Source organism: Zingiber officinale, chromosome 5A (assembly GCF_018446385.1).
Source record: "Zingiber officinale cultivar Zhangliang chromosome 5A, Zo_v1.1, whole genome shotgun sequence".
In the NCBI taxonomy this organism is placed as follows: domain Eukaryota; kingdom Viridiplantae; phylum Streptophyta; class Magnoliopsida; order Zingiberales; family Zingiberaceae; genus Zingiber; species Zingiber officinale.
This window is the reverse complement of record NC_055994.1, coordinates 138,277,937-138,305,006: the sequence shown is the minus strand read 5'-3', so window position 1 is coordinate 138,305,006 and position 27,070 is coordinate 138,277,937. Positions and strand designations below refer to the sequence as shown.

The 27,070-nt window shown below is 35.6% G+C and overlaps 1 protein-coding gene across 3 annotated transcripts; it reads right to left on the bottom strand.

The window, feature by feature from the left end:
* Positions 1 to 412: 412 nt before the first annotated feature.
* Positions 413 to 26,287, bottom strand: LOC121982066 (protein PHOTOPERIOD-INDEPENDENT EARLY FLOWERING 1-like). 3 transcript variants are annotated; one of them, XM_042534942.1, is made up of 21 exons: positions 26,138 to 26,287; positions 24,246 to 24,348; positions 21,228 to 21,308; positions 21,013 to 21,120; positions 20,821 to 20,901; positions 20,635 to 20,723; positions 20,402 to 20,517; positions 20,256 to 20,317; positions 17,683 to 17,818; positions 17,513 to 17,584; positions 17,288 to 17,421; positions 16,878 to 17,015; positions 14,633 to 14,668; positions 13,835 to 13,903; positions 13,230 to 13,292; positions 10,039 to 13,150; positions 9,197 to 9,261; positions 9,046 to 9,113; positions 3,354 to 4,119; positions 2,026 to 2,534; positions 413 to 1,191 (listed from the first exon to the last, which is right to left on the bottom strand). In XM_042534942.1, exons 2-21 carry the CDS (start codon positions 24,303 to 24,305, stop codon positions 810 to 812), a joined length of 6,147 nt encoding a protein of 2,048 aa, XP_042390876.1. In that variant the 5' UTR covers positions 24,306 to 24,348; positions 26,138 to 26,287; the 3' UTR covers positions 413 to 809. The 3 variants fall into 3 exon arrangements, with proteins under 3 accessions (XP_042390876.1, XP_042390875.1, XP_042390877.1); XM_042534941.1 differs by lacking the exon at positions 26,138 to 26,287 and adding an exon at positions 25,293 to 25,597; XM_042534943.1 differs by lacking the exon at positions 26,138 to 26,287 and adding an exon at positions 25,293 to 25,597 and having other exon boundaries at positions 17,519 to 17,584.
* Between the last annotated feature and the right edge of the window lie 783 nt (positions 26,288 to 27,070).

Here is a 27,070-nt window from a genome sequence, read left to right as displayed (position 1 = left end):
ATTAATAAAAGAATATTTGAGCGGTTTTTGAGAAATTAAAGTGATATCAATGGTAAAGCAAAAAGTATAATTATGGGATACGATGGAATGTACCCTATATTAATGAAAGAATATTTGAGCGGTTTTCGAGAAATTAGAGTGATATCAACGGTAATTATTAATTAACATATCTATATATATTTATTTATTATTATTATTATTATTTTTGAAGGCTTCTAATCGACAACTAAGCCACTTTTAAGCTACAGCAACTATGTAAGAAAGCATCCACATAAAAATTTTAAGTTGTAATCGACAACTAAGTCACTTTTAAGCCACAATAGTAGTCACTTTTAAGCCACAGCAACTATGTAAGAAAGCATCCACATAAATTTTAAGTTGTATTACACCAGATAGTCAATGAAAAGCAGACTAGTAAATGCAGTGAAATTTTCATTTAAATAATCGAGGGAACAGCATCTATTCTTTCCATGGGTATCCATCGACCCAAAATTTTTCCAAACGGAAAAAAGATCCCTTTGTGGTTAAATACACATATCATTTCTTGTCCACATGCAAGAAATGAGACCTAGCTTCACTATACATGCAAGTGCCGAAAAAACCCACCACTGCTCTCTAAACCTAACCACCCCAATCTTTTACCATGGCCATCCGCCCTCCCGGAGGCCAAACTGCTCGGTCAGCCCTCTCCTGTTTTGGTGGTGCCTCAGGCAAATGTTGCATGATTTCATTAAATATTGCCAGTGCTGAGAGAACCACTATTTGGAGGTCTCTGATTGGCTTAAATGTTGGAACACATCAAAGATGGATCATCCAATATCAGTAATATCCGGCAGCATATCCAACTCCTCAAGGTCACCATGAAAAGAAGGATCGTCAAAGTGCGAGAGATGTTCTAATTGCTCTGGCTCTTCAAGAAGTGCATCCAGATGAAAAATATCATAATCACTGTCAGACATGGCGTATTCTGTGGTCGATGGTGGTAGTGGAATATGGTTGCTAGCGTCATCCTGTGTTTCTGAAGTCAATTGAGATTTCAATTTCCTAGGCTTTACAAAATCAGCTCCGGATTTGTGTTTGCCTAACAATTGAGACTTCGTTCCAAATCGTTTTTTGTTGTGATCATATGATGGAAAAGTAGATAAGGCCCATCCATAACCATCACCCTCAAAACAGGCTTCAGATGCCAACCTATGTCAAAAAAATTAATCATCAATCACGTTCTTTTTAATAATTTCATTAAGTATAAAACAATAAATCCACAAACTTCATGACATGTTATCAGAATCAAACAAAATGACTGTCAACATTTATAGAAGCTACAATGGAGTCTCTTTTTGATTTAACAGAGGAGAAACATATGAGTTGTCCAAATATAACATATCGAAGACCATAAAACTTACCCTCTAAATTACAACTACTTGACTACTACAAACATAACAAATGGGCATGACATTAGACATATATGAGATTTTTTTAAAAAGAAAAAAAATCAAGAAATAAATGATCTAGTATGCAAAAAATAACTCAAAATATAACCTCTTTAGGAAAGACTAGAAATTTTCAAATTTTATTTTATTGGGGCTCCTTTATGGAAGATTGACCCATTGTGTAGTGATAGTCATTGGGTATAGAGTAGATATTACTTCTCTTTGTTCTTATGAACAAAATTAATGCGTAGTCACTTTTTAAGTAATTCAACAACATATCTGACTGTACTTCAAGAACAAACATAATATTCTTTTGTTTGATTCTTAGTACCATTAACTTAAACAACTGAAACTAAGAGACTCATATGTAAAAAATTTAACACGTGCAATAAGTAACTCTCAGAATTGGGTCATGTAAATTCAATAATGTAGCTTTGAAAGTGCAAAACCACTATACTAACATTCTAGCCATTTTACTGCTTGGTTAGGAGCTAAATGTTGTGATATCATGAATTGATTTGATTTATCACTTTTGGAGTAACAAAAATGCCAACTACCTCTAACTTAAGAAATCAAAGATGTAAAACAAGCTCACCTGAAACGATTTTCAGCAATCATACATGATGGTTCTGCCAGTAAAGATTGACAAGGAGGTTCCTTTGCTTCTTCCAGAAGTACAGGGCTATGTATTGAAACACTAATAGCCAACGGGAAAGCACTCTCAGATTCCACAGGTATTCTGGGAAAACCCAATATCAAATCCATATGTTCGAAGTTAGAATTAGAGTTGAGCTTGTTGGTAACAATCATTGGATCTTCATGACTATTATGAACATCAACAAGGGCCCTCGATACCAACTTGCTACATTCTCTCAAGTTTGTTAAACTCATCTTTTCCGTAAGTCTTGGAGACTTCTTCAGAGATGAGGCAGAAAAATTCTTATTCAGATAAAAGCCAACTTTAGAATATGCCATGCTTTGACGCACGTTGACACGACATTTCGCTCTCCAAACAGAAGAAATAATAGCTACAAAATGTTTCTGGAGGAGTAACTCATTATCAGGTAACTCACTTGTAACATTGAGCAATGCACGTATTTGGTCCTGGCAATTTTATGATGTTAGTAATAGTGAAAGAATATAATGATAGTAAGATAAGAACATGTCTATTTAAGGACATGTGCCTCTCATGAGAGCAAGAACAAAACAACAGCCAATCTAACAAATAGAGGTAACAAACAAGGAATGAAAATCAAGCTAGAGTAGATGTTTGAATAATTAACCTTCTGGTGTTCATTGGTTATAGTTTAAGGTGTAAACGAATGCACATGTGACAGTCCCTGCCATTACAGCCATGAGAGTTGCTCTACGGAACAAAAGGTCATCTAAATATGGCAGATCTCAATCTTGATAACAAGCTCAAGAGAAACTAGATCTCGATATATTAAAACCATGCAACTCGGTGAGCTGTTGGTAAACAAAAATACAAAAGATTTCCAAATATATTTCATTAAAAAACAAACTGCTCTGGTAGTTCCTTTAAGTGCAGATTAAGTCTTGCCCATCTTGTGAAATGGAGGTTTGCAATAAACTACATCCACTGGTTCATGGATGGATCAAATGAAGATTAAAAAATAAAAAGGGAAAAAAAGCAGGGTATCTTTGAGATTTAATCTGCACTAATTTCTTAGTTCTATCATGAATCCCCACTGTAAACTGAGTTTTATAGGTGTAGTAAAAAGATTCAAGCATCAACCTGAAACTACGAGACAATCACAAAATTGCTGGCAGCATTAGCACATAATTTCTTGTAAAAGCAGCTTACACTAAGAAATTTAGTATGTTCTAAAACTTGTTGGTTAGTTCAAAATCTAGAATGCAAACCAATCAATCAGAAGAAACTAAAAGATTGAAAAAAGGTACCTCAGTCACTTTTAAAAGTGCCTTTCCAGAACCAGAGGAGCTATTCTTTTCAGTGTTAGTAATGTCCACAGCAGATAGAACATACTTGAAAAACAGTTCTCGGAATCTCTCACAACAATGGACAGGATGGCGATACCGCCCTCTGTAAGACCCACCACCAGGTACACCATAAAGTATGTCACTCGCAAAACTCCAATTAATTCCATACTCATGAACAATTGCACACAATAACGCATCTTCCAGAGATGACCAACTGTCTGGAGAAGGAAAACATTCTCTGGACCAAACGTGACCCCTCTTTCTTAACTTTTCCGGCTTCACCACCAAAACACGTTTCCCTGCAGCAGATGCAATAGAAATCCTACCATCAGACTTCAATCTGTTTGCTACTCCTGACTCTATGGCACCTTCTCCAAGGTTCAATTCCGTAGTTTCAATGGTATACTTAGCAAAGCTGTCAGAGTCGACAGCATGATTACAGCGAGAAGCTTTCTTAACTTTCTTTTTGCTTTTTCTCAAGCTATTTTCGTCATCTTCTGACAGAGAAACCTTCTTACGCTTTCTTCTGACTGGTGAGCAAGGTGGAGATTCAACAAAACTAATCTCTGGTGAAAAAACTTTATCATCAATAGACATGGCATCTAGTTCTAGTTCTTCATTGACAACTTCCATATCAGATGATAGAGATCCTTTCTTCAAAGACTTGAACTTTGTCTTTTTCATCTTCTTTTTCGTGGTAGGCTTCCTCTGATTAGGTGTTGCATTCCTGAAGAAAAATTAACTTTTTCACTCAAAATGGAATTTCTACTTTTAATGCACTGCAAAAAATATGATATGGAAGAAATGCCATTTAAGAAAAATCATCTCTTGATACACCAAACATATGATTTGTATCAACTATTTTTTTTCATCATAATCAGTAAATATTATTGAAGACTGATGATGTCCATTTGTTTATGACACAGAAAAGTTCCAGAAGCCATATATCATTGGAAAGCGGATATCTAGTTTTTTTTAAAGAAAAACATAATCTTCCTAAAGAAAATTATGGCCCTTTTACTGAAGTCTGTGGATGGTGCTGCTACTCGGAAATTTGGAATGTTCAACCAACTTATGGTATTCTTGGTGATTTTCTTCTTGGTACTTGAAAGTCAACAAGTCTTTAATAACTCTGCCATTGTTACTCTTTTTTTTTCATTCTCAAGGCCTTTGGAAACATCAAATCTAATTTAATGCTTTTGACTCGTCTTGGAAGGTTGTTCCGAGTCTGCCTATAAAGGTCATCTTTTGTATTGTGGGAAGGGATTTTTTTTTTTTTTTTTGGAGATTAAAAGACCAAAGAAAACATATTTTGAGTTCTTAAGCTTGTTAGAAGCCTTATTTTCTTGTATTTCTCTAAACTCTTTGGTGGATTTCGGAGAGTAATGAGCATAAAGTCTTGCTTTGTATTAGCTCTTATTTCTCCAACACTTTCCAATGCCAAGTTAGTATCAGAGCGAGGTTTTCAATGGCTGGTCGTAGAAGACATGAACCAAATATTGATGATCTTGCAGCTCGTCAACAAGACCTTCGCGATATTGAGTTAGACGACTTAAGGCGACAAGTGCAACAACTCGAGCAACATCTCGCCCATGGCAAACCTTTGGAACATGATGTTGAGGGTCATGGTTCGGAGGCCGATTCTATAATTATGAAATGAGTTTTAATCCATTACATGGTAATGGAAATAATGATTCAAGTGATAATGCATTTCGGGGTCCAAGGTGTCGAAGGAACAATGTTCGTGAGAAATTTTGACTTTAAAGTTGACACTCCAGATTTTGATCGAAGAAATAATCCTAATGAAATCATAGATTAGCTCAACTCCGTTGAAAGAGTATGAATTCAAAGAAATTTCAGAAGATCATAAAGTGAAGTTTGTTGCTCTCAAGTTGAAGAAATATGCATCCATTTGGTGGGGGCATCTAAAGAAGTAACGAGTTCGTAATGGCAAGCAAAAGATTAAGACGTGGGACAAAATGAAAAAGAAATTATGTACGAAATTTTTGCCGAATGATTTATCATCAAGATATTTTTCTCAAATATCACAATCTCAAACAAAAAGATCTATATGTGGAAGAGTACATTGATGAATTTAAGAATCTCATGATGAGATATGATATTTTAGAGCTGGAGGAGCAAACTATCGATCGTTTTCTCGGAGGACTTAGATATGAGATTGGAAATGTTACCCAATTACAACCATATTGGACTTATAAATGTATGCAAGTTGGCTCTCAAGGTTTAAAACAACAAAAAGATTCAAGCCAATTTGGTAGTGATTTCTCTTCAAGTGATGGTGCTCCTAACCAAGGGAATGCATCTACTTCAAAGAACACATCAACATCCAACGAGGCAAAACAAAAGATCATTGTGAGCAAGGAGAACAATGCACATTTTGTTAAATCGTATGGTCCTAACAATCAAAAAACATGGTTCAAATGCAGAAGTTTTAGACACTTTGCTATAGATTGTCCAAATCACAAGATTATTATTCTTGTCGAGGAAGAAGACAAGGCAGTACCTATCTACGATAGATCCGATGAAAAAGAAGAGATTATTTATGAAAATCATGGAGAATTTTTGGTGGTACAACGTAGCCTCAATGCTACTTACGTTGAAGATGAGCGATGACTTCACGACAATATCTTTTACACTAGATGCACTTCTCATGGTAAGTTGTGCAATGTCATCATTAATGGAGGAAGTTGCAAGAATATTGTAGCTACTACGATGGTGAAGAAGCTGAAACTAAAGACCCAACATCATCCTCAACCTTACAAGCAATCATGGTTTCATAAAGGTAATGAGTTGAAGGTAACTAAAAGAAGATTTGATCAATTTTTATTGGCAATAAGCATAAAGATCAAGTTTGGTGCGATGTTATTCCTATGGATGCTTGTCTTGGTAGACCTTGACAATTTGATAGGAAAACTCATTATATCGGCTTCAAGAATACTTAACTTTTGTTAAAGATGGTAAGAAGATTATTTTGGGGCCAGCTATGGTGGAAAACATGCTTAACCATCAAAAGGGGATGAAAGTACTTTATTCTCCAAGTCTTAAGTTGAAAAGGTGATTTGTGAATCCACGAAGGGATTTGTATTTGTAGCTTTGGAAGAAAATGAAGGTCAAGTTGTCCCTTTACAAGTTCAGTCTCGTCTCCAAGAATTTCAAGATGTGGTACCTGAAGAAATCCCCCCAAGAGTCCCTCCAATGCACAATATTTAACATTGCATTGATTTATTCCACGGTGCTTCAATTCCAAACAAGGCAGCCAATAGAATGAGTCCAAGCATAAAGAGTTGCAAGGACAAATTGAGGACCTTTGACTAAAGGTCTTGTCCAATTAAAATTCCTTGCGCTGTCCTGACCCTTGTGCCAAAGGAAGATGGTTTGTGGTGCATGTTTATTGATAGTAGAGCAGTGAACAAAATCACTATTGAATATCAGTTTCTTATCCCCCACCTTGATGATCTTTTCGATCAACTTCATGATTTCAAGATTAGTTCCAAAATTGATCTTCAAAGTGACTATCATCATATTCATATGAGACAAGGAGATGAATGGAAAGTAGCCTTCAAAACAAGGGATGATGCTCCTTTCACTTTTATGTGGCTTATGAATCATGTCTTTAAACCATTCATTGGAAAATTTATTGTTGTCTGCTTTGGTGACATTATTGTGTATAGTTCTAACTTGAAAAAACACTTGGAACATCTTCGGCAAGTTTTTGAAGTACTACAGGAGCAAAAGTTGTATGCTAATTCAAAGAAACAGAATCTGGTTGTGTTAGGCAATGTTATTTCCTCGGATGGCATCGGGATGGATGAGAATAAAACTGAAGCTATTCTAAGCTGGCCAACCCCTAAGCATCTCCATAATATTCGAAGTTTTCATGGCTTAACTTCCTTCTATCGCAGGTTTATTAAAAATTTCAACACTATTATTGCACCTATAACGAAATGTTTAAAAGGTGGCAGCTTCAAGTGGATGGAGGAAGATTTAACTTGTTCAGCAAAATTTTTATTTGCCACGAATGGACCAAGATGTCAAAAAATGTGTAGAACTTATCACATTGCCAAAAGTCGTGGCCAAAATACCAGTTTATACACTCCATTATCGGTACCCACGGGTCCATGGAAAGATTTAAGTATGGACTTTGTGATTGGATTGCCTCGCGCTCAAAGGATTCAGTCATAGTGGTTTTTGATTGATTCTCCAAAATGGCGCATTTTGTTTCTTGCGCCATGACCTTGGATGCTACACTTGTAGCTGATCTTTATTTCAAAGAAATCATTTGACTTCATGGTATTCCAAAAACCAACACATCTGATCGGGATTCAAAGTTTATAAGTTATTTTTGGCACACACTTTGGAGAAAGCTTGGAACTCTCCAATATAGTTCCTCACACCATCCTCAAACTGACAAACAGACGGAGGTAGTCAAGTGTAGGAATTTAGGAAATCTTCTAAGCAGTTTAGTCGGCAAAAATCCACACCAATGGGATATGGTTTTGGCTCAAGAAGAGTTTACTTATCATCGGTCGACTAGTCAAACTACTGGTCAAAGTCCATTTGAGATTGTACATGGTAATAATCCAATCACTCCATTGGGTTTGGGTCTCCTTCCTATCACTTATCATTTTAATGGTAACGAACAAGAGCATGCTAAATACATTAAGAAATTACATGAACAAGTTCGACAAGAGATTGTTGAGAAGAATGAGAAATATCAAAAAAGATGCTAATAAGCATAGGAAGCAATCAGTTTTCAAGGAAGGAGATTTGATTTGGATTCACTTGAGAAAAGAGTGTTTTCCTCGTGGTCGACATGGAAGTTGTAGCCTAGAGATGGTCCTTTAAGAATTTTGAAAAAGATCGATGATATGCTTACGAAGTTGGGTTGCCTAGTGAATATGGTGTTTCAGCAACTTTCAATGTGGCAGAACTTTCTCCTTACATTGATATTGAACCTAATCCAAATTCAAGGGCGAATCTTTTTCCAACCGAGTGAAAATGACATAGAAAAATTCAATAAGCCATATATCATTTGAAAGTCACAGATGTCTAATTTTTTAAAAAAAAAAACAAAAACAATCTTCCTACAGAAAGTTATGGTCCTTTTAAAGTCTGCAAGGATGGTGCTGCTACTTGGAAATTTGAAATGCCCAACCAACTTTTGGTATTCTTAGTGATTTTCTTCTTGGTACTTGAAAACTCTACCATTGTTAGTCTCACTTTTTCATTCTCAAGGCCTTAGGAAACATCAAATCTCATTTAATGCTTTTGACTTATCTTGGAAAAATGTTCCAAGTCTTGCCTATAAAGGCCATCTTTTGTATTATGGGAGAGGATACTTTTTTTGATATTAAAAAAACAATGAAAACATATTTTGAGCTCTTAAACTTGTTAGAAGCTTTATCTTCTTGTATTTCTCTAAACTATTTGGTGGATTTCTGAGAGTAGTGAGTATAGAGTTTTGCCTTGTGTTACCTCCTATTTCTCCTACACTTTTTGGTGTCAGTTTATAACAAAATTTAAATTAACTTGTCCATTTCTTGCTCTCTTTTCTTAAATATAAATAAAATTGACAGGTCAGGAATTAGTGAAAAGTCATTAAAAACATAATATCAAATATCAACAGACTTACTTGATAGTGCCATTCTCATCATCTGCATCCTCAGCAAATTGAGCTTCAGACTCTCGTTCTTCCAACAACTAAAGATTACACAATTAAGATAAAATCAGTTCACACATAATAAAAAGAATAATAGAGACAACCTCAATTTGGAGAACCAAACCTGCTGTTGAGCCAAAGCTTCAACATGCTGACGGTATGCCGTGGTTGCAAACTCAGCATCCCATCCTGGAGAAAAAATGCAAGTAAAAATTGACATTCACTGATCAAGAGTAGCAGAGATGACATTATGCGGAAAATGACAAGTAAAAAATCAGGATAGAGGAGACTTTTATTAGAGATGCTAGACAAAGTTTTTCTATAAAAGAGTTAAGAAAAGTTTCATTTGCCATGATAAAATTTAGTCTGATTCTCTATACAGCTCCTCATAACTTTCTTAATTTAATGTTTCAAATCAAAATTTGCACATTTTCACATCAAATAATAGAAGCATAAATTTGTGGATAAATGTGAAAGGATAAGAATTTAAAATTCCCTACTATTAAAGTAGGTTGCTGTTCTTGTCCACAAGCTTATAATTCAAAAGGGCCAAAATGAACTGAAAATATAAATTAAGAGCAAAAGTGTGTGATCATCAAAGTGTATGAGCTATAAGAGAACCAAATCCAACACCAGAGCAAACTGTGAAAAATGTTTAGAAAACAGTCTGTCATGTCATGGTTGAAGTAGGCTATAATTGCTCAACTAAATCTAGGTTATATCAGCATGGGTAAGCATTCCGTGCACAACATCAAAACATATTAACAAACGTAGAAGTGGGCTGTCGTATACCGCAGCAGTTTCAGACAACAGAAAATTCAATCCGAACAGCCAATAATCACGATTTAAATCAGAGTCCATTTAGAAGAAAGATGAATATCAAAGCTTACAAGGAGTGGGGGAAAAAAGAATCTTAGCTCATGCACCACAAAACTGAAGACTTGTAATTCAGTAAAAAGTTCTTACTTTCATATTTAAATGGTTCCTGATCTTCATCAATCTCAGCTTCTAGATCATCCTTAAATTTCTCAATACGATCAAGCTCCCATTCTTGCTCTTCAACATTTGCCTGATATATTATAGCAGATTTGTCAACTACTGGATCCCAGAGTTCCAGAAATCGCATTGCGTATCTATCAATTGGACGAAGCTGGTTCTCAAACGATGAACTTGCTTGCCCAGCAGCTGCTGCTGCCGCTGCCATCTGCTTAACATCAGCAAGCATATCAATATCATCATCTTCCATTGTTAATGTGATACTCTTTTGTTCATTCATATTACAACTGGATAAGACAACATCATTATCATTTTTTACAGCAGAACTCAAGCAGTTCTGCTCTTCTGCAACTCTTTCATCAAGTTTAATGTCATCCCAATTAGCCGGCTCATCGTCCTCTGATCTACCAGTGACATCTTCAGTAAATTCTTGGTTATCAACAGCCTCTTCCTCTTCTAACTTTTTAAGGGCCATATAATCTGCTTCATCTTCAGCGTGTTTGATAGCTGCTTCAACATCTACATTAGAAAAAAGTGTTTCCACTTGATTAACAGAATAATCAATGGTGCTTGAGTTCCCTTTCTGCAAATTTTCCAGACCCAGACTTCCATGACCAGAAAATAGTTCCATAGGATCAAGTTTCTTGAAGAACTCCATATTATAGCTGCCACTCTGAATTACCAAATCATCAAGTGCACGCTTCTGGTTTGCCTTCTTCAATATATTCTCCTCAATTGTAGACTCACTAATAAATCGGTAGATGTGCACTTCTCTTGTCTGTCCAATTCTATGGCACCTATCTTGTGCTTGTTGGTCCATTGCAGGATTCCAGTCACTGTCATAAAAAATGACTGTATCTGCACCAACTAGATTAATCCCTACACCACCACTACGTGTGGATAAAATAAATAAAAAAAATTTGGGATTTGTATTAAAACGCTGCATCAATGTCTGTCTATCTTCAGGTGATGTAGATCCGTCTAGTCGCATGTAAGTATACCCATACAAATTAATGAAAGCCTCCAAGATATCAAGCATCTTAGTCATTTGAGTAAAGATCAAAGCTCTGTGTCCTTCAATTTTAAGACGTCTTAGCAGAACTGCAAGCTCCTGTAGCTTCCCACAGTCAAATTGAATCAGGCGCCTATCAGGAAAATAAACTTGTTGCCGAACAATGGCAGGTCTAATTGGTGATAATAAAGGCGAAATGATCTCAGTGCATTCTTCCTTATATGCTGGATCCAGAAAAACAGGGGATCTAACTTTACTGCACCAGCAAACTGGAGAAGAGGAACGTGAAGCAGGAATTGCAAACATAAAACACTCTATTAAGTCATGTATTTTCTGAAAACGCTCAAGTGGTGAGAGAGTTATGTCTGCCAGTTTTGATGAAAAATTTAAGTAGCATGAAGTGCTGTTCTTCTGCTCGTGAATGTCAAAGACTGGATGTTTTACAGTTACAAGCTTCCTCAAATTAGTTCCATAGACTGGCTTCTTCTCACACCGCAAGGAATTCCACCATGCAATTGAAGCTGCTCTTTCTTTAACTTGTTTAACTCTTTCCTCAAGGAGGGCCTTCTGAATCTTTTCAAATATATTACTCCCATGATTATTCTTCTTCCAGTCATAACTACTCTGGATAAATGAAAAACAGCCTGAAGTTTCAAGCCAAGCGTCCTGTATCATATTCGAAGAGCAAGCAATAGCGGTCACTTCACTGGTTAACCATGAAGTCATGCAAAGTTCATTTCTGGTGAACACAAAATTCAAACCACAGAGATCTACTTGAGAAAATGGGCTACTAGAAAATATGGTACAAATAGCAGAGCTCAATTGCATGTCAATACCAGGCATGTCAAATGAACTCACAATTGGGCGGCCTTCAAAAAGGTCTGGATGATTACAAACTTTGCGTAGCTGCATTATAACACTGATCATTGCAAAAAAGTTAGCACTTGCCAATGTTGCTTGAGTTTCTGAGCTGGCAACAAAATCCTCGTACAAATTTCTTTGCCTTCTAGAAAGCCTGCAATAAATCACATGCTCATGCTTCTTTGGCAGTTGTTTTTCAACATCTCTTTTTAAGCGCCTTAAAATGAACGGACGAAGTACATTATGCAATCTATCAATGACTTCTTTGTTAACTTTTTCCTGGCCCTCCACCATGCCAGATATAGGATTGCAAAACCAATCTTTGAATTCTTGATGAGACTGAAAAACATGAGGCATTAAGAAATGCATCAAGGACCAAAGTTCCATAAGATCATTCTGCAATGGTGTTCCAGTCAACAGCATTCTTCGTTTAGAGTTAAAATTTAGTAAAGTCTGCCACCTTTGAGATTTCCAGTTCTTAATCAGGTGAGCTTCATCCAGAATAAGATATTTCCATTTCTTTCGCTTAAATACTTTTGAATCCTGTATAACAAGCCTGTAGGTAGTTATACATATATGAAAGTAATTAGGTTTTAACCAACCCTGCCGTTTATGCTTCCTTTCTTTTGCACTCCCAAAGTAGGTTAGTATCTTAAACGCAGGGCACCATTTGAGAAATTCAGTTTCCCAGTTGAGCATGACACTGGTTGGTACCACAATGAGATGAGGACCCCAAATTCCTTTCTCACAGGCCAGGTGTGCAAGAAGAGCAATTGTCATGATTGTCTTACCTAAACCCATTTCATCTGCTAGAATTCCATTTAACCTCTTTTCATACATTGTTACGAGCCAATCTAGGCCAATATGTTGATACTCACGAAGAGGATGCTTAATAAGGAAAGGGAACTTTGTCCGCACTTTTGTAGTTAAGAAAGTGTTTCCAGTTGGTTGAGCTGATCTTGCAGCAGCTGCAGCATCAGAAATTATAATTTCACTCTCCTTCCCTTCTACTATGCTACCATGATTTATCTTCATCTCTTCCAAAACAGATTCTGATTCGTCAAGATCTGGGTGATTGTCCTGTTGTTGTGCACCATCAATCAATTTGGTTTTGTAATGAACGTCCTCATTCACTGAGCAATCTTGTTGATCATCAGAACCAGAGGAAGAACATTCGGACTTCTCTGTACCATCATCAATGCATGAAACCTAAACCAGCAATCAGGAAGTGACATCAGTTTGTCGAAAAGCATTACTAACTCACAAAGACCATTAAAAAAAATCATACCTTCTTGTACCTTGCAAGCAGCTCTTCAATAGGGATTTCACTCTCTTCTTGCAGTAATTTTATCTGTGAAAAGCAGGCTGCTTGAGAACTATCAGCAGATAATGAAACATAGCAGCCAATGCCACAAAAAAAGTGATGGAAGTTTTTTGTTTTTTATGAAAAGAAATTATACTCTTTAAACATTGGAAGATTATAGACAGCGGAGAAATAGCATAGCCACCGTTTAAAGTCACCAATATTTATAAGTTTTAAATTCATGGAATAGAACTAAAGCAGCAACAAGATCCTCTAATACTGACCTACCAGTAAATTAAAGGGACACATCTGCCACACAGATCAGATAGCAGGGAAGAGATGTGTCGATATTCATGAAAATTCAACCTGCTTTTGCAGAGATTAATTACATACAATGATTTTTGCAGAATTATTAATTACACGAACCTAGAGAAATATCAGAATCATCCATGTTTCTTATATAATAGGCCAGTATAGCACATCATGTAATTTGGTTTGATCAATGAAATTATTTGACTAGTTGGCAAAGTTGCTGCAGGTATCTTGAAAATAGAACAAAAGCACAACAAAATCCCAAAAGGAACTTGTACCTCCTCAAGATGGTTAGCAACTTCTTTCTTTGCCAAGTTTTCCTCTTCAGATATTGTCACCTCATCATCCTAGACACAAGTAATACAACCAAAGCTAAATCAAACAAATAGGAAACAAGAGTTGATGTGTTTGCTAATAGGCAGAGACAGAAAATGGAAAAAAAAAAAAGTAAATAATCAGATGCATCATTTCTTACAGTATAGAACACCTATCGGATTTGACAAACTGTAATAGATCTATTATATTTTATTAATTGATCAAGAGACTGATCATCTGCGCATTCTAAGTTTCTGATAACCCAGAAACATGCCATATTTTGATTTTTTTAGCTCATTCACCAGTATTCTCTCCAGCAAATTTGTAAAACAGAACTGCGCAAATCGCCAAAACACATAATATTTTGTTATTCTCAGAGTTACCACTCCAAAATGTCCTCAGCACATTAAAAAGTATATCAAAGTCTATTTTAATCCAAATGTGAATTACTAGTGTTTCAATACCGCTCTCTAGCCAACTTTGTAAATATGTGAAATTGATATTCCAGTAGCAAACTAATGCATAGATCACAAGTCACCAAGAAGATATTTTAAAAAATAAAAATAGTAAAAATAATCTTGCCCCACATGAATCACAGAAACCAGTATTTCAAACCATAACATGCACATAGATCCTATACAGCTTACTATGAATGAGCATGAACAAAATACTACTATAAATTTTGCTTAGATAAACAAAACAATATTTTGAAGCAAATGAACTTTGCAATATATTAATTTTGCATACACAAGTTATCATACCTTCTCTTCTCCTACAAGATTGTAATCCATATCATCCTGTAAAAAACTATGTTAATTTTTCAGGATTGCATCAGCAAAGAGAAAGTATCATCGACAATCCATAACTGCACATTTGATAATTAGAAAAGAATGAATCTAAGTAAATAAGTAAAATATGCCTTGAAAAAGAAAAGCACCCTTATTTTGAGCATGCACAAACCAGTGGATCTAGGTCAACATCATACAAGCAGATAGCTTAAAAAAGGTTTCTTTGTCAAAGATGAAGAATTTGATCAAAATTATCTTCAATTTAAAGAATAAATAAAACAAGTATGGAACGAATGTGTTAAAACTAAAAATCTTAAATGAATTTCTACTTATAATCATTCTCCTTATCAATCTTTGCAACCTTCTGTATGGGAACCCAATTCTCCACTATTGGTAGTGCCAAAGGATAGTAAATTTTTAAAATGGACACTTAGGTGGCGTTTGGTTCTCTCCTAGGAATTGGAATGGGAATGGGTATCATAGTATTGTGGAATGGAAATGGGTATGAGCTTGAGTATCATTCCTAAAAATAATGTTTGGTTAGTTGAATATTTTCAATCGGAATGAACTTAAATTTTCTTTTTTACCCTAGAGGAAAATAAGAGAAAAAATTAGATGGAAGATAAAGTTGAATGTGAGAGAAACATATGATGAGAGAGAAAGTTTGATGAGAGAGAAAGTGTGATGGGAAAAATGAAGAGAGAAAAAATGTTATGAGAGAAAATGAGAAGAGAGAGCATGAAACAAGAGATTGAGAAGAGAAAAAGTATGATGAGAGAGAAAGTGTGTTGAGAGAGAAAGAGTGATGGGAAAAAATGAAAAAGAGAAAAAATGTGATAAAAGAAAATGAGAGATTGAGAAGAAAAAGTATGATGAGAAAATGTGATGAGAGAGAAAGTGTGATGGGAAAAATGAAGAGAGAGAGTGTCATGGAAGAGAATAAAGAGAGAGAAAGTGTGATGAGGGAAAATATAGAGAGAGAGTATGATAAGAGAGATTAAGGAGAGAGAAAGTATGATAAAAAAATGAGGAGAGAATGAAGAGAAAGAAAATAATGAGAGAGTGTGTGTGATGAGAGAGAATACAGAGAGAAAATGGTAGAGAATATGTGATGAGAGAGAATGAGGAGAGAAAGTGTGATGGAAGAGAATTAAGAGAGAGAAAATGTGATGAGATAAAATATGAAGAGAGAGTATGGTAAGAGAGATTGAAGAGAGAGAAAGTATGATGAAAAATGAGGAGTGAATGAAGAGAGAGTATGTGTGATGAGAGAGAATACAGAGAGAAAATAAGAAGAGAGAAAGTATATTGAGAGAGAAAATATGATGATAGAATGAGGAGAGAGAACAAGGAGAGAGAGTGAAATGAAAGAAAAATTAAACAAATATACTAAGGATATTTTCATCCAAAACTTAATTTTTATTCTCATTCCATCAAAACCCAAGGGAGGGGGTGGATTTCATCCATACCCAAATTTTTGGGTTTCATTCCAAAATCTTGATTCCATTCCCATCAACCAAACACAAGGTTTGGGAATGAATTCATTACCTCATTCCCAAACCTCTAAACCAAACGCCACCTTAAGCAACTTACTGGTGTACTACACAATATCTAGGAGTGGGCAGAAAATCCAGTGACACTGAATAGGCCAGAAAATTGATCCAAAGTAGCCCACTATTTTAGGGTTTTGGATCTTGAAAAGTTGAAATCAGACTAGAGTCCAGTATTGGTTTACAAAACCTAAAAAATGAACTCGACCTGATTCTACATATATTATATATGCATGAGTTTAATAGTTATATGATATATGAAAAGCAAAATTGAATATGGAGAGAGAAAAAGAGTAAAAACACTATGAAATTAGGAATAAAAATTGAAACAAAAACCAACCCGAATTATTCCCATAGGTTCGAGTTCAGGATTATTTTGCAGGATGAGATGAATAAACTCAGGCCAGGTCAATTTTTCTCAAAGAAAACTAAGAACTCAAGTCATTTCCACCAATGTTTGCTGTTGTGAGTGTACTCCACCAAAATATGCATTTCAAAAAGCTTACAGAAAAAACTGAAATATTAATAATTTACAATAATGGAAATATTATTGAAAGAACAGTCTCCGTGTCAATGTATTTTTGCAGTAGTTAAAGCAGAAAAAGAATAAAATAGTTTTACACAAAGAAAGCAGCAATTACACATTAACAATAAGTAAATTGTCTCACCACATCATCACTGACATCGAGATTTGGATGTCCCTCTTCACATGAGTCGACATTTTCTGAACAAGGATTTGAATGTGATTTCTTGATAGTTAACTGTCCTTCAAAGGAGGAAATGTCTTCATTACCATTACTTTCTCTCTGCCATAAATTTGTAAGTTAAATAGATTAATTATCATAAGGAGACAATGATGATGTCAATTTTAACAAGTTGCTTGATGGGAAGTATAATGTGTGAGTGGGGTACTAATTTGTCAAAATCACAAAAAATAATTAAAATAAAAAAATAATAGATCACGAAGTTGCAGGTTATATATGAATAATCAAACCCCTTACAATTTAGCAGATGATAACCAGTCTGACCCAAATACGAAACCATGATTTAGAAGCAGAAAAGAGTCAATGCAACTCACATGCGAGAGCTGACTTATAAAGTATTGTGCATGATTGATTCCAGGTGTAGGATGATCCACATTTTCTGAACAATAAGAATTACGCAACAAACTCTCTGAAACATTTTTGGACCCATTAACATGGTTCCAGTATTCTGCAGAATCACTAACAAACAGAATTAATTGCTTCAGTGATAGAGATTTGGTTTAATTTATTGATGATCATTCAACTTACTGACATCTCACCCTTACTCTGATCTTTTTGCTCAACAAACATAGTTGAGCTTTTATCGAAATCGGGACTCCTTTTCGTGCTAACTGAGAAAATTTATGTTCATCAACAAATTAGGAATTAATAGGCAAAAGGCAGCAATTAATTAGCGTTGTCACGTAGTAAACTTCAAGTTTGTGCTTACAGTTATTTATTGAGTGAAATTCGTGAAGGTCCTCAAATGAAAGATCAGCTTCAACCTTCAAGGCCTCTAGTTCCTCTCTCTTCTCTTCCTCATTAATATGAGCTTCATCTACCACAATAGCATGGTCATCATCTTCCTGTGATAGCAAAAAATGGACCAGAGCACAATGATCAAAGAAATAAAGACTTTTCACTTAAATTAATAATAACACAAAATTCAGGTAATAAGCAAATAGCACAAATATCCTGTGTTTCAGATAAAACAAATTTTAGTACATTTAAGGTAGGAAAAGGAAATATAGTGCTATGTCTAAATTTGATTGATACTTTGATTATAATTTGAGTTTATTAAACATAGTTGAGGCTTATACCTAGCCAACCTGGGGGTTTATTGGAAATTGGCTTGATCAAAGTTTAGACGTAATGCTAATGAACTGACTTTGGTATGTGGGTTTGGACACCTAGGGATAATTTAGAACTAAATAGTGTGTTATTAGGGGTTCAAATGTGCTGCTTAAGGCTTGAACAGGTTTAACTGGAAACAAACTAGACTGGCTTGAACAGATTTCACTGCATCTCAATCCCCCTAACTTGTGAACCCTTCAACAAGATCTGATTAACAGTGAAGTCAAGATTTAGCAGGCTAGCTTCAGTACTGACCGCACAGTTAGCAGTAAATCTACGATGGATCTACATTTCTGGAAGATCCTAGTTGCAGCAGTGTTTGCCAAGTTTCTCCTACATATGGGCTCCTTCGAAATAAGATCTCTTCCACCAAAGGTGGTTATTAGCATGATTATCCATGCACAAACCCTAATTCAAAAGGTTTAACAGCAGTGCGAATGGGAGATAGAAGATTGACTATTTTTTTTATTTGTACTGTTATGGTGATGGGGGTAAACTTGGTCAGAATAGGTAGTTTGGCCATCGTGGAGATCAAACAAGTATGTAAATAAAATCCTTTGTCGCTACATGGTAGGTGATCGATACTACCTCATTTCAAAAGGGATCAAGTATTGGTAATGCAGGAAACGATCTACAACACCAAGTCACTCAACTCCTAGGATAGTACGGTGTGTTCACGTTGTCACCAACAAGCTACAATGATGCTGCTACTGGGGATTGATTGTTTGTCCGAAATGGACACTAAGAATGTACACTTTTAAGGAAGTAAGATGTGCTTACATTGTCACCAACAAGCTATGATGACACTGCCAGTGGGGGATCAGTTGTTTGTCTGAAATGGACCCAGAATGTAATGTTATATTTGGATATTGTGGCTTATTCTTAACATCCTAGTTGGATATGGTACCAGCCATGTTTAACATGGTTGATCTGGATTGATATAGTTGCCCATATGTAACACAGATCAGTAGACCTGTGAAGGCTGATTCCAACAGCAAGTTAGCAGTTGTATTTGTGTATCTATTCTAATCAAGATCAGCAGTTCAAAGGTGTCCAAAGAAACATTATCGGTAAGCCACATATTGTGTGTAATTTAATCTAAGATTCAAGTCTATATCACGAAGTTTATAGATTAGGGTTTGATCCACATGTCTGAGAAGGGCTGCAAATTGCAGATACCACCCCTAATTAGAAAACAGATATTACCATTTTGACTTTCTTCTTTGCTTTGCTCTAACACCATTTATCTCTATCGTTATAATTAGTTATGTACATATATCGAACTCATACTATCATAACTATGTAGATTAGAGTTGCATGCTAAATATATGAATGATGATGATACGTGAACATATTACTTGACATGATCCATCTGTCACACAAAAATCTATGGTATGGCATACTAGGCGACTCATGATAGGCTGATAGCTGCACATAGTGAAAGGGTCATCAAATCAATTTGGAGCATGTAATTTTTTATATAGTTGACCTGTGATAGACTCTAGTCAATGTGATTATATTGAGGATTTATGATGTGGAATCCTTTTAGCCATCAAACTAATCTATGGCCCAGAATTCTAGCTCAGTGACACTTTCATAAGCACCTAAACTGTAGATACGTTCCGTTTCTGTTTAGCAACAAAACATCTTTGAGGGAGTCACTCATCCTAGCACAAATCTCAACCAATAAATGCTTTTTCTTTAAAATTAGGTTGGGATATGATGCATCAGTGCTATTATGGTTGCACCCAGACCTTAGTCAAATTTAAAAAGTATATATATGTCCACAACTTTATTGCCATCATCACATTCCTCCACAGCCCATAGTTACAAAAATTCAGCAGCTACTCACTACCACAGAGCAACCTCATCTTATCTACGATAATGTCTTTAACTTAGGCATTAACTTCATTGGCATAAACCCATTGTCTTACTGTTATCTTCAAGAAGAGAAAGATCTCAATAGAACAGCAAAAATATTACAAGTCCTAGATAGATCCCTAACAATCGGGAAAGACTAAATGTATCTCATCCAGCAAAATTGACCTACATCACTGATAAGCCTTGCTACCCAAAAAATAAATAGAACATTACCTAAAATACTACATGAAGTAGTCACATTCTAGCAGAATAAATACACATAGTCAACTCATCACCAAAGAAACTTACAATATCATCCGCAGATCTGATACTAAAGTCAATGTCACTCTCCACCTTATCCAACTGAGTTGCTGTTAAACAAACTGTAAACTTTACTGTGATAAAAAGAAAGTAAACATACGTGATAAACAATCAAATATCAAGATTTGATGTACCAATTGTATTGACCATTTGATTGTTCACAGTTTCATCATCCTTGATTTTTGAGTCTACATCTACTGTTTTAGAATAGTGCATATCCACAAGATTTTCTGCTAGCATTGTGGAGTACCTGTGAGATAAGGTAGAAATACACATACCTCAAAGTTATCATATTGTGGTGTGCAGAGAAGTTGTATGCAAAAATTCATAAAGCAGTAGAATGTGCACAGAAATATATATATACAACCTTTCAGTTTGACCAAGAAGAAAATCAAGCTGCCTATCAAGCGCTTTCTTCTTTCTTTCCTCTGCTTCCAATTGATACTTATAGAGAACCTAAATCAAACACCCATAATTCATTAATTTGTCAGAGAACAAAGAAAGAAAAAGAGCCAAGACTAAATTATTTATAAAATAGAAAAAACAAACTTACTAGTTTCTCTATTTTTGTCCAAAATTTTTTTACATCCTTTGATATATTGAGTGCAACTTTCTTCAGACGTTGCTCTTCTTCCTGAATTTAAGAAATGATATTATCAGGCTACATGCAAATCTTAAAAGGAATAAAATGAATAAATGAAAACTGCACATCATTTATTGAAATATATGTAATAACAAATCTAACCTTCACTTTTTTCTCTTCCCTAGTGGCATAATCCACAACATTCTTACTAGCTCTTATTGCAACCCTCTTTGCCTGAGCCAATTTCCACTTCCTTTCTGATTCAAAATCCTATTAAGAATGAAACAATAATGCAGGAAATAATAAAGATATAGGTTCCTGAAGGGGAAAAAAAGTGTTGTGTGATAGAATACAAACATTAAAAGTTATAAGCTTACCTTGGATAACCAAACCATCTCCTCTAAAACATGATCCCAATGGGCCTTTGGTCGAGGAGGCTCCTTTGGCGCATCAAGCGCCTACAAAATAGGCAAGAAAGACAATTAACATTTAGAAGTACATCAAAACTATGCTGCGTAGTTAGAGATTTTGATGCAACTAGTTAACATAATCTAAAAATTGTATTCCTTTTTTTCAGGAACAAGCATCCATCAAGATCAAGTATTTTTTAAGAGAAGACAATGTTGTTTGCAAAAATTTTGAAATGGAAGAAAAGAAGTTTCATAGAACACTCTTTTTCATTCCAACAGATCATCTCACTTGAGAAAATTTTCTATATTGAGAATTTTTTGCCTTTTAGCATTACAAAAACACTCTTTTTCATTCCAACAGATCATCTCACTTGAGAAAATTTTCTATATTGAGAATTTTTTGCCTTTTAGCATTACAAAAAATATTGATGATTTTTTTTGGCAATCCACATAAAGGATACAATAGGATAAAAGAAGTGTTTGAGATCAGACTTGCTTGGTGCACCATTGATGGAAATACACTACACATAAACTTAGGGGGCGTTTGGTTTAGGGTAATAGGAATGGGGAATGGGAATGGGAATCATTGATTCCCATTGTTAATGTTTGGATTATAGGAATAGGAATACAAATAAGGGAATGAATCCTTGAAATTGGGTAATGACTCATTCCCATGTACCTCCCCTTCAATGAGCCATTACCCTATTTTCATCAATCAAAATATTCCATTATTCCAAAAATACCCTTGACTTAAAACTAAAATTTTCTCCATTAATATCAAATATCAAAATATATTTATTTATTTTTTCTTTCATATCACTTATCTCTCCTTATTCTCTCTCATTATATTTTCTCTCTCATCATAGTTTATCTCTCATCATTTTATCACACACTTTCTCTCTCCTTAATCTCTCCTATCACACTCTCTTTCCTCTTTTTTTCTCATTACACTTTCTCTCTCCTCAATCTCTCCCATCACACTCTCTTTTCTCTTTTTTCTCATCACACTTTCTCTCTCCTCAATCTCTCTTATCACACTTCCTCTTTTTTCCTCAACACACTTTCTCTCTCATCATACTTTCTCTCTCCTCAATCTCTCTTATCACACTTACTCCTTTTTTCCTCAACACACTTTCTCTCTCATCATACTTTCTCTCTCCTCAATCTCTTCCATCATATTCACTGTTCTTTTTTTTTTTTGTCCCCAGGGCGTAGCACAGATGGGGAGTGCATGGTTCTGTGGCTGAAAGGTCCAGGGGTCGATCCTGGGGTTAACGTCTCCGCCATGCACTTTCCACCTGTGTACCTGCATTTACCTCCCTCCATATCCGTGGGACCGGCTCTAGGGGGGCCGCTGATGTGGCGGTTCCACATTTTTTCATATTCACTGTTCTTTTTTCTCTCACCATACTTTCTCTCTCCTCAATCTCTCTCATCACACTCTCTCTCCTCATTTTTTTCTCACTATATTTTCTCTCTCTTCATCCTCTCCTATCATACTTTCTCTCACATCATATTTTCTCTCATCATGCTCTCTCCAATCATACTCTTTTTTTTTCATTTTCTCTCATCACACTTTCTCTCTCTTCATTCTTTCTTACCACACTTTCTCTCTCATAATACTTTCTCTCTCATCATTCTCTTTCATCATATTTTTCTCTCACATTCATCTTTCTCTCACATCTAATTTTTTCTCTTATTTTCCTTTAAGGGTAAAAAAGGAAACTTTGATTTATTCCGATAGAAGATATACAACTAACCAAACATTATTTTTAAGAGTGATATCCATGCTCATACCCATTCCCATTCCACAATACAATGATTCCCATTCCGATTCCTATTCCTAGGAAAGAACCAAACGCCCCCTTAAGCTCTTTTTAAAACTTGGTCTAATTCTATACGCATGGTCTATAAAGGGCAGCCCAGCATACAATGCTCCTGCCAATGTGGGTCCAGGAGAAGGGTTACGCAGCCTTACCCTGCTTTGCAAGAGGCGGTTTCCAAATACACACAATCTATAAGACGCTTTATTTGAACCATGCCCAATAAAAGAAACTTTCCTAATACTCTGGTCCATAGCGTAAAGACTCCATACTAAATTTCATTACAGTAATTCAAAATCTAATTAGCAGTAAAATAATTGTTTATTCTTCTTTACTTCTCATGTAGATCATCATTGACATGATAAGTACATAAGATTAATATCCTTTTGGAAAGTGTGTTCTTCCTAAAGCGCAAAATTGAATAACTCTATAAAATCTTTTGATCACTTAGGTAAATGGAGGTGTACAGGATCTTGATGACGAATGCACACTGCAGATCACAACGCTTGCAGTCGGATGAAGAGGGAAGTGAATAATTCTTATCTTGTTGGTTTAAAGGATGATTTGACTTTGGTCCGCTAGAAATGAGGAAGGAGAAGAACAACTAGTTGTCCCTGGTTGGCAACATCTTTCAGGGAAAAAAATTACAAAAACAAAGAGGGTGACCACTGGAAAGATGCAATAGCAGGAAGGGGGTATGAAGCAGTACAGGATAACAAGAGATTAGCACATAACACTTTAAAGCTTGGGTAGATGTTTGTAAGTGACACATATAGGATAGAGATTTCAATAACATAACAAATTTTGAACAGAAATGTCTAGTAGATTATAGATAAGAGTTAATGCATCTTCCAAATTTCAAATGTTATTTACTTATTTAATAGTTAAGAGTTTAAGATGATTACTTTGTATGAATAAAGTTAGTCATGTCAGAGACACACAAACACATAAGAATCTACATGATTTTTGAACTAAATTTTATCCTGAAAATAAAGTAGGCAACTAACTATCATCATTTTTGGCATTTATAGTAAGTTGATACTTGTAAGTGTATGCAATGTGAAAAGCTTCTGGAAAGATTTCCATCAAAAATACCATATAATGATAAGAATGGATAAAACACAAGCATGAATGCTAATGGCTGAGAAATTTTAAGTATAACCTTCTGACGCCTTGCTCTTGTTTCGTGATCCAACTTTGATCTGGGACCCTTTGAGGCCATGATAATATTTTCTTGCAGGTAACTACCTCATTATGTAAGAAATCTGCGAAAGCATAATTCAGAAAATTAATAGAACATTAACTGAAAGAAAAGTTTAACAAGCGATATTAAAACAGAAAAACATTCCTGTGAGAAAAGTTAATAGTACATTAACTGAAATATTAATATTCCTTCAAATCATGTTATAAAATTTAAACATTGAATTTCATGTAAATAGTACAATTTAAATGAAAAATGCATAATCACAACTAACATGACCGCTTTCATGCTTATATGAAAATTACTCGTGAATAGGATGTTCAAATCAGAATGAGAAAGAAGCTGATGCAACAATCCTGTAGAAGATCAAAAGTTTTAAGAATAAGCTCAAGAAGAAAGGTAGAAATAGAGATCTTTATTACTGTGAATCAAAGAGGATTAAACCAAAAGCAGTGCAATTCATCTACCACTACCAGGAAGTGGTCTCAACAAATGATGCCAGGTAGTAACAAAACAGCCACATCATAAGAGAGAACATCGATCCAATTAGAATTACGACTGATGCACTCCAAAAGCTTGGGCCTTGCTAGTGTGTAAAACGCTAATAACAATTGCTTTGAAATTTAACATTATATAGGAGGAAAAGAATAAAATGAAAATAAAAGAATACACCAAAACTAGTTTAGCTATCAAGAAAGCATATGAACAAGAAAAACAAACCAAAATCCAATAACACGCACAGAAAAAAAAAAGAGGTAAATCCCAAACAATAAGAGAAGAATTTGCAAATGATCATGAAAAAAAAACCCAGTAGAAAGAATATTAGATAACTATAATCTGAATCTGCATGCCACACGTTCTAAACACATCTCACCATTTACTCGGCGTCTTATAACAATTTTCAAAAATAAGAAACACCCGCCATAAAAAATAGAAAAAGTAAAACACGACGAAAGGCCCAAACACCGAGGAATGGTAAGTTCAATATTCAGTGCGAGAGAACAGTACCAGATAAACAAATCGAAAGTGGTCCGACGCGGAGACAAGGCACCGTAGGACAAAGAAACAGCGCCTTGTGGCAGGGTCGCCGAGCGCTACTGCAACCAGACGCCGAGAGCTAGTGAGATACCGATCCTCGAAGGAACCCACCACAGAAAGCGCCCAGAAGCAAGAGGGCCACGGATCCAGAAGAGGAGAGGCTACGCCGGCGACGACGAAACGACGAGGACGAAAGGAGGGGAAAGTGCTAGGGTTTCCGGGGTGCGAAGGCGGAAAAAGGGAGAGGGAATGGGCGAGAGCGAGAAAGCGAGAAGTCGAAAAGAGAGCCGATTTGATAAGAAGGCGTCGGGCATTCGCGAGGCAGCTTGTGTCACCGAACTCGTATCAACGGTCCACGCGGCAGCAGACGGCCAGGATCGCGAGTTTAACTGACGAAAAAGGGGAGCTTACGGGGGCCAAAACAGCTAATAAAATCTACACCTCAGGAGTTGGTGGACCCGGCAATTTTGACAATGCCAGGCAAGGATCCAATTAGCCCTTGTCGGGTAAAATCTTGAAAAATCCGACCCGGAATCGACCGACCCAGCAGGTCTCGAGCACTGCCGCCCCCTTTCCCGAGCTCCAGAGTCCAGCCTCTCGATTCCCCCAAATCCCAAGTCTACTCAATGACAACGCGCGAGCAAGAGAAAACCGGAGCAAGAGAAAACAGATCGCGATCGGAGAGCGGGAAAAAGAGAGAGATAAGACGGCGAGAAGTAAAACGACTGCAAGAGAGGCGACGAAAGACGGAGCTGAGGAGAAAACGAGAAAGAGAGAAGAGGAAGAGGAGGGAAAGGAGAGGGAGGAACCCGAACCTGTGAAATGGCGGACCGGAGGTGCGATGTCGCGGGCGGAGCTGCCGTCTGCGATGGCGTGAGAGAAATGTGAGTGAAGAGGAAGAAGGATATCGGGGGCGACGGAGGGTTTCGACCTTTTAACAAGGACTTGATAAAATAACGCTCCTTTTGCTTATTGTCCGATCCAGTAGCTGGAACAATTTAAGGATCAGCGCTCGGTCAAATAGGGTGTGAATATCAATGAACGATAGTTATAGAAAAATCCGATCCGTTAACATAACAATACGAAGAAGGAAGTCGAAGCGTGTAGGGTTAGAGGATTTTAAATTGAATATTAGGAGTTTTTACTTCCTAATATTTAAACAAGTTCATGCGATTTAAAACTATTTATATGAAAAACAACATAATAAAAATCATGATAATGTTATCATATTTGTCAGAAATTATTGCAAAGTGATTTTTTTTATTTGGATTGAATACTAATATATGCCAATAATATAAACACAAACATTTTTTGAAAAAAAATAGAATAAAAAAACATCTTTTTAAGTTAAAGCATATCTAATGGAATCTGATATAGTAAATTAAACTAACGATTAGACCTTTCTCCACCCATTTAACGCAATTACATCAGTCATTTAACTCTAAGTAAACTAGGGTAACAATTTTGGTACATGAGTTTAAAATTTAAAAAAAAACTAAAAATTATTTAAAATATATCTTTTAAAAAATAATTTTAAATTATTTAAATTATATTATATTTTTTTTAAAAAACTACTTGATAAATTATAGATAAAAATATTAAATATAAATAGTTTTAAAGGGAAAATATAAAAAATAGAGATATAGTAGTTTTGATTAAAATTTGAATCTAAATATATAAATGTATTCCAGGAGACAATTACAGTTTAACTATGTTTTTAAGAGGACTAGACTAAAATTGTTATATAC

Excerpts from the sequence above, each read along its gene's own strand:
- LOC121982066 (XM_042534942.1), bottom strand. The coding sequence starts at position 24,305 with ATGGCCTCAAAGGGTCCCAGATCAAAGTTGGATCACGAAACAAGAGCA. Across the intron at positions 21,121-21,227 it reads AGATGGTTTGGTTATCCAAG|GATTTTGAATCAGAAAGGAA; the intron begins GTAAGCTTATAA and ends CATTCTTAATAG. Across the intron at positions 1,192-2,025 it reads ATTGCTGAAAATCGTTTCAG|GTTGGCATCTGAAGCCTGTT; the intron begins GTGAGCTTGTTT and ends TTTTTGACATAG.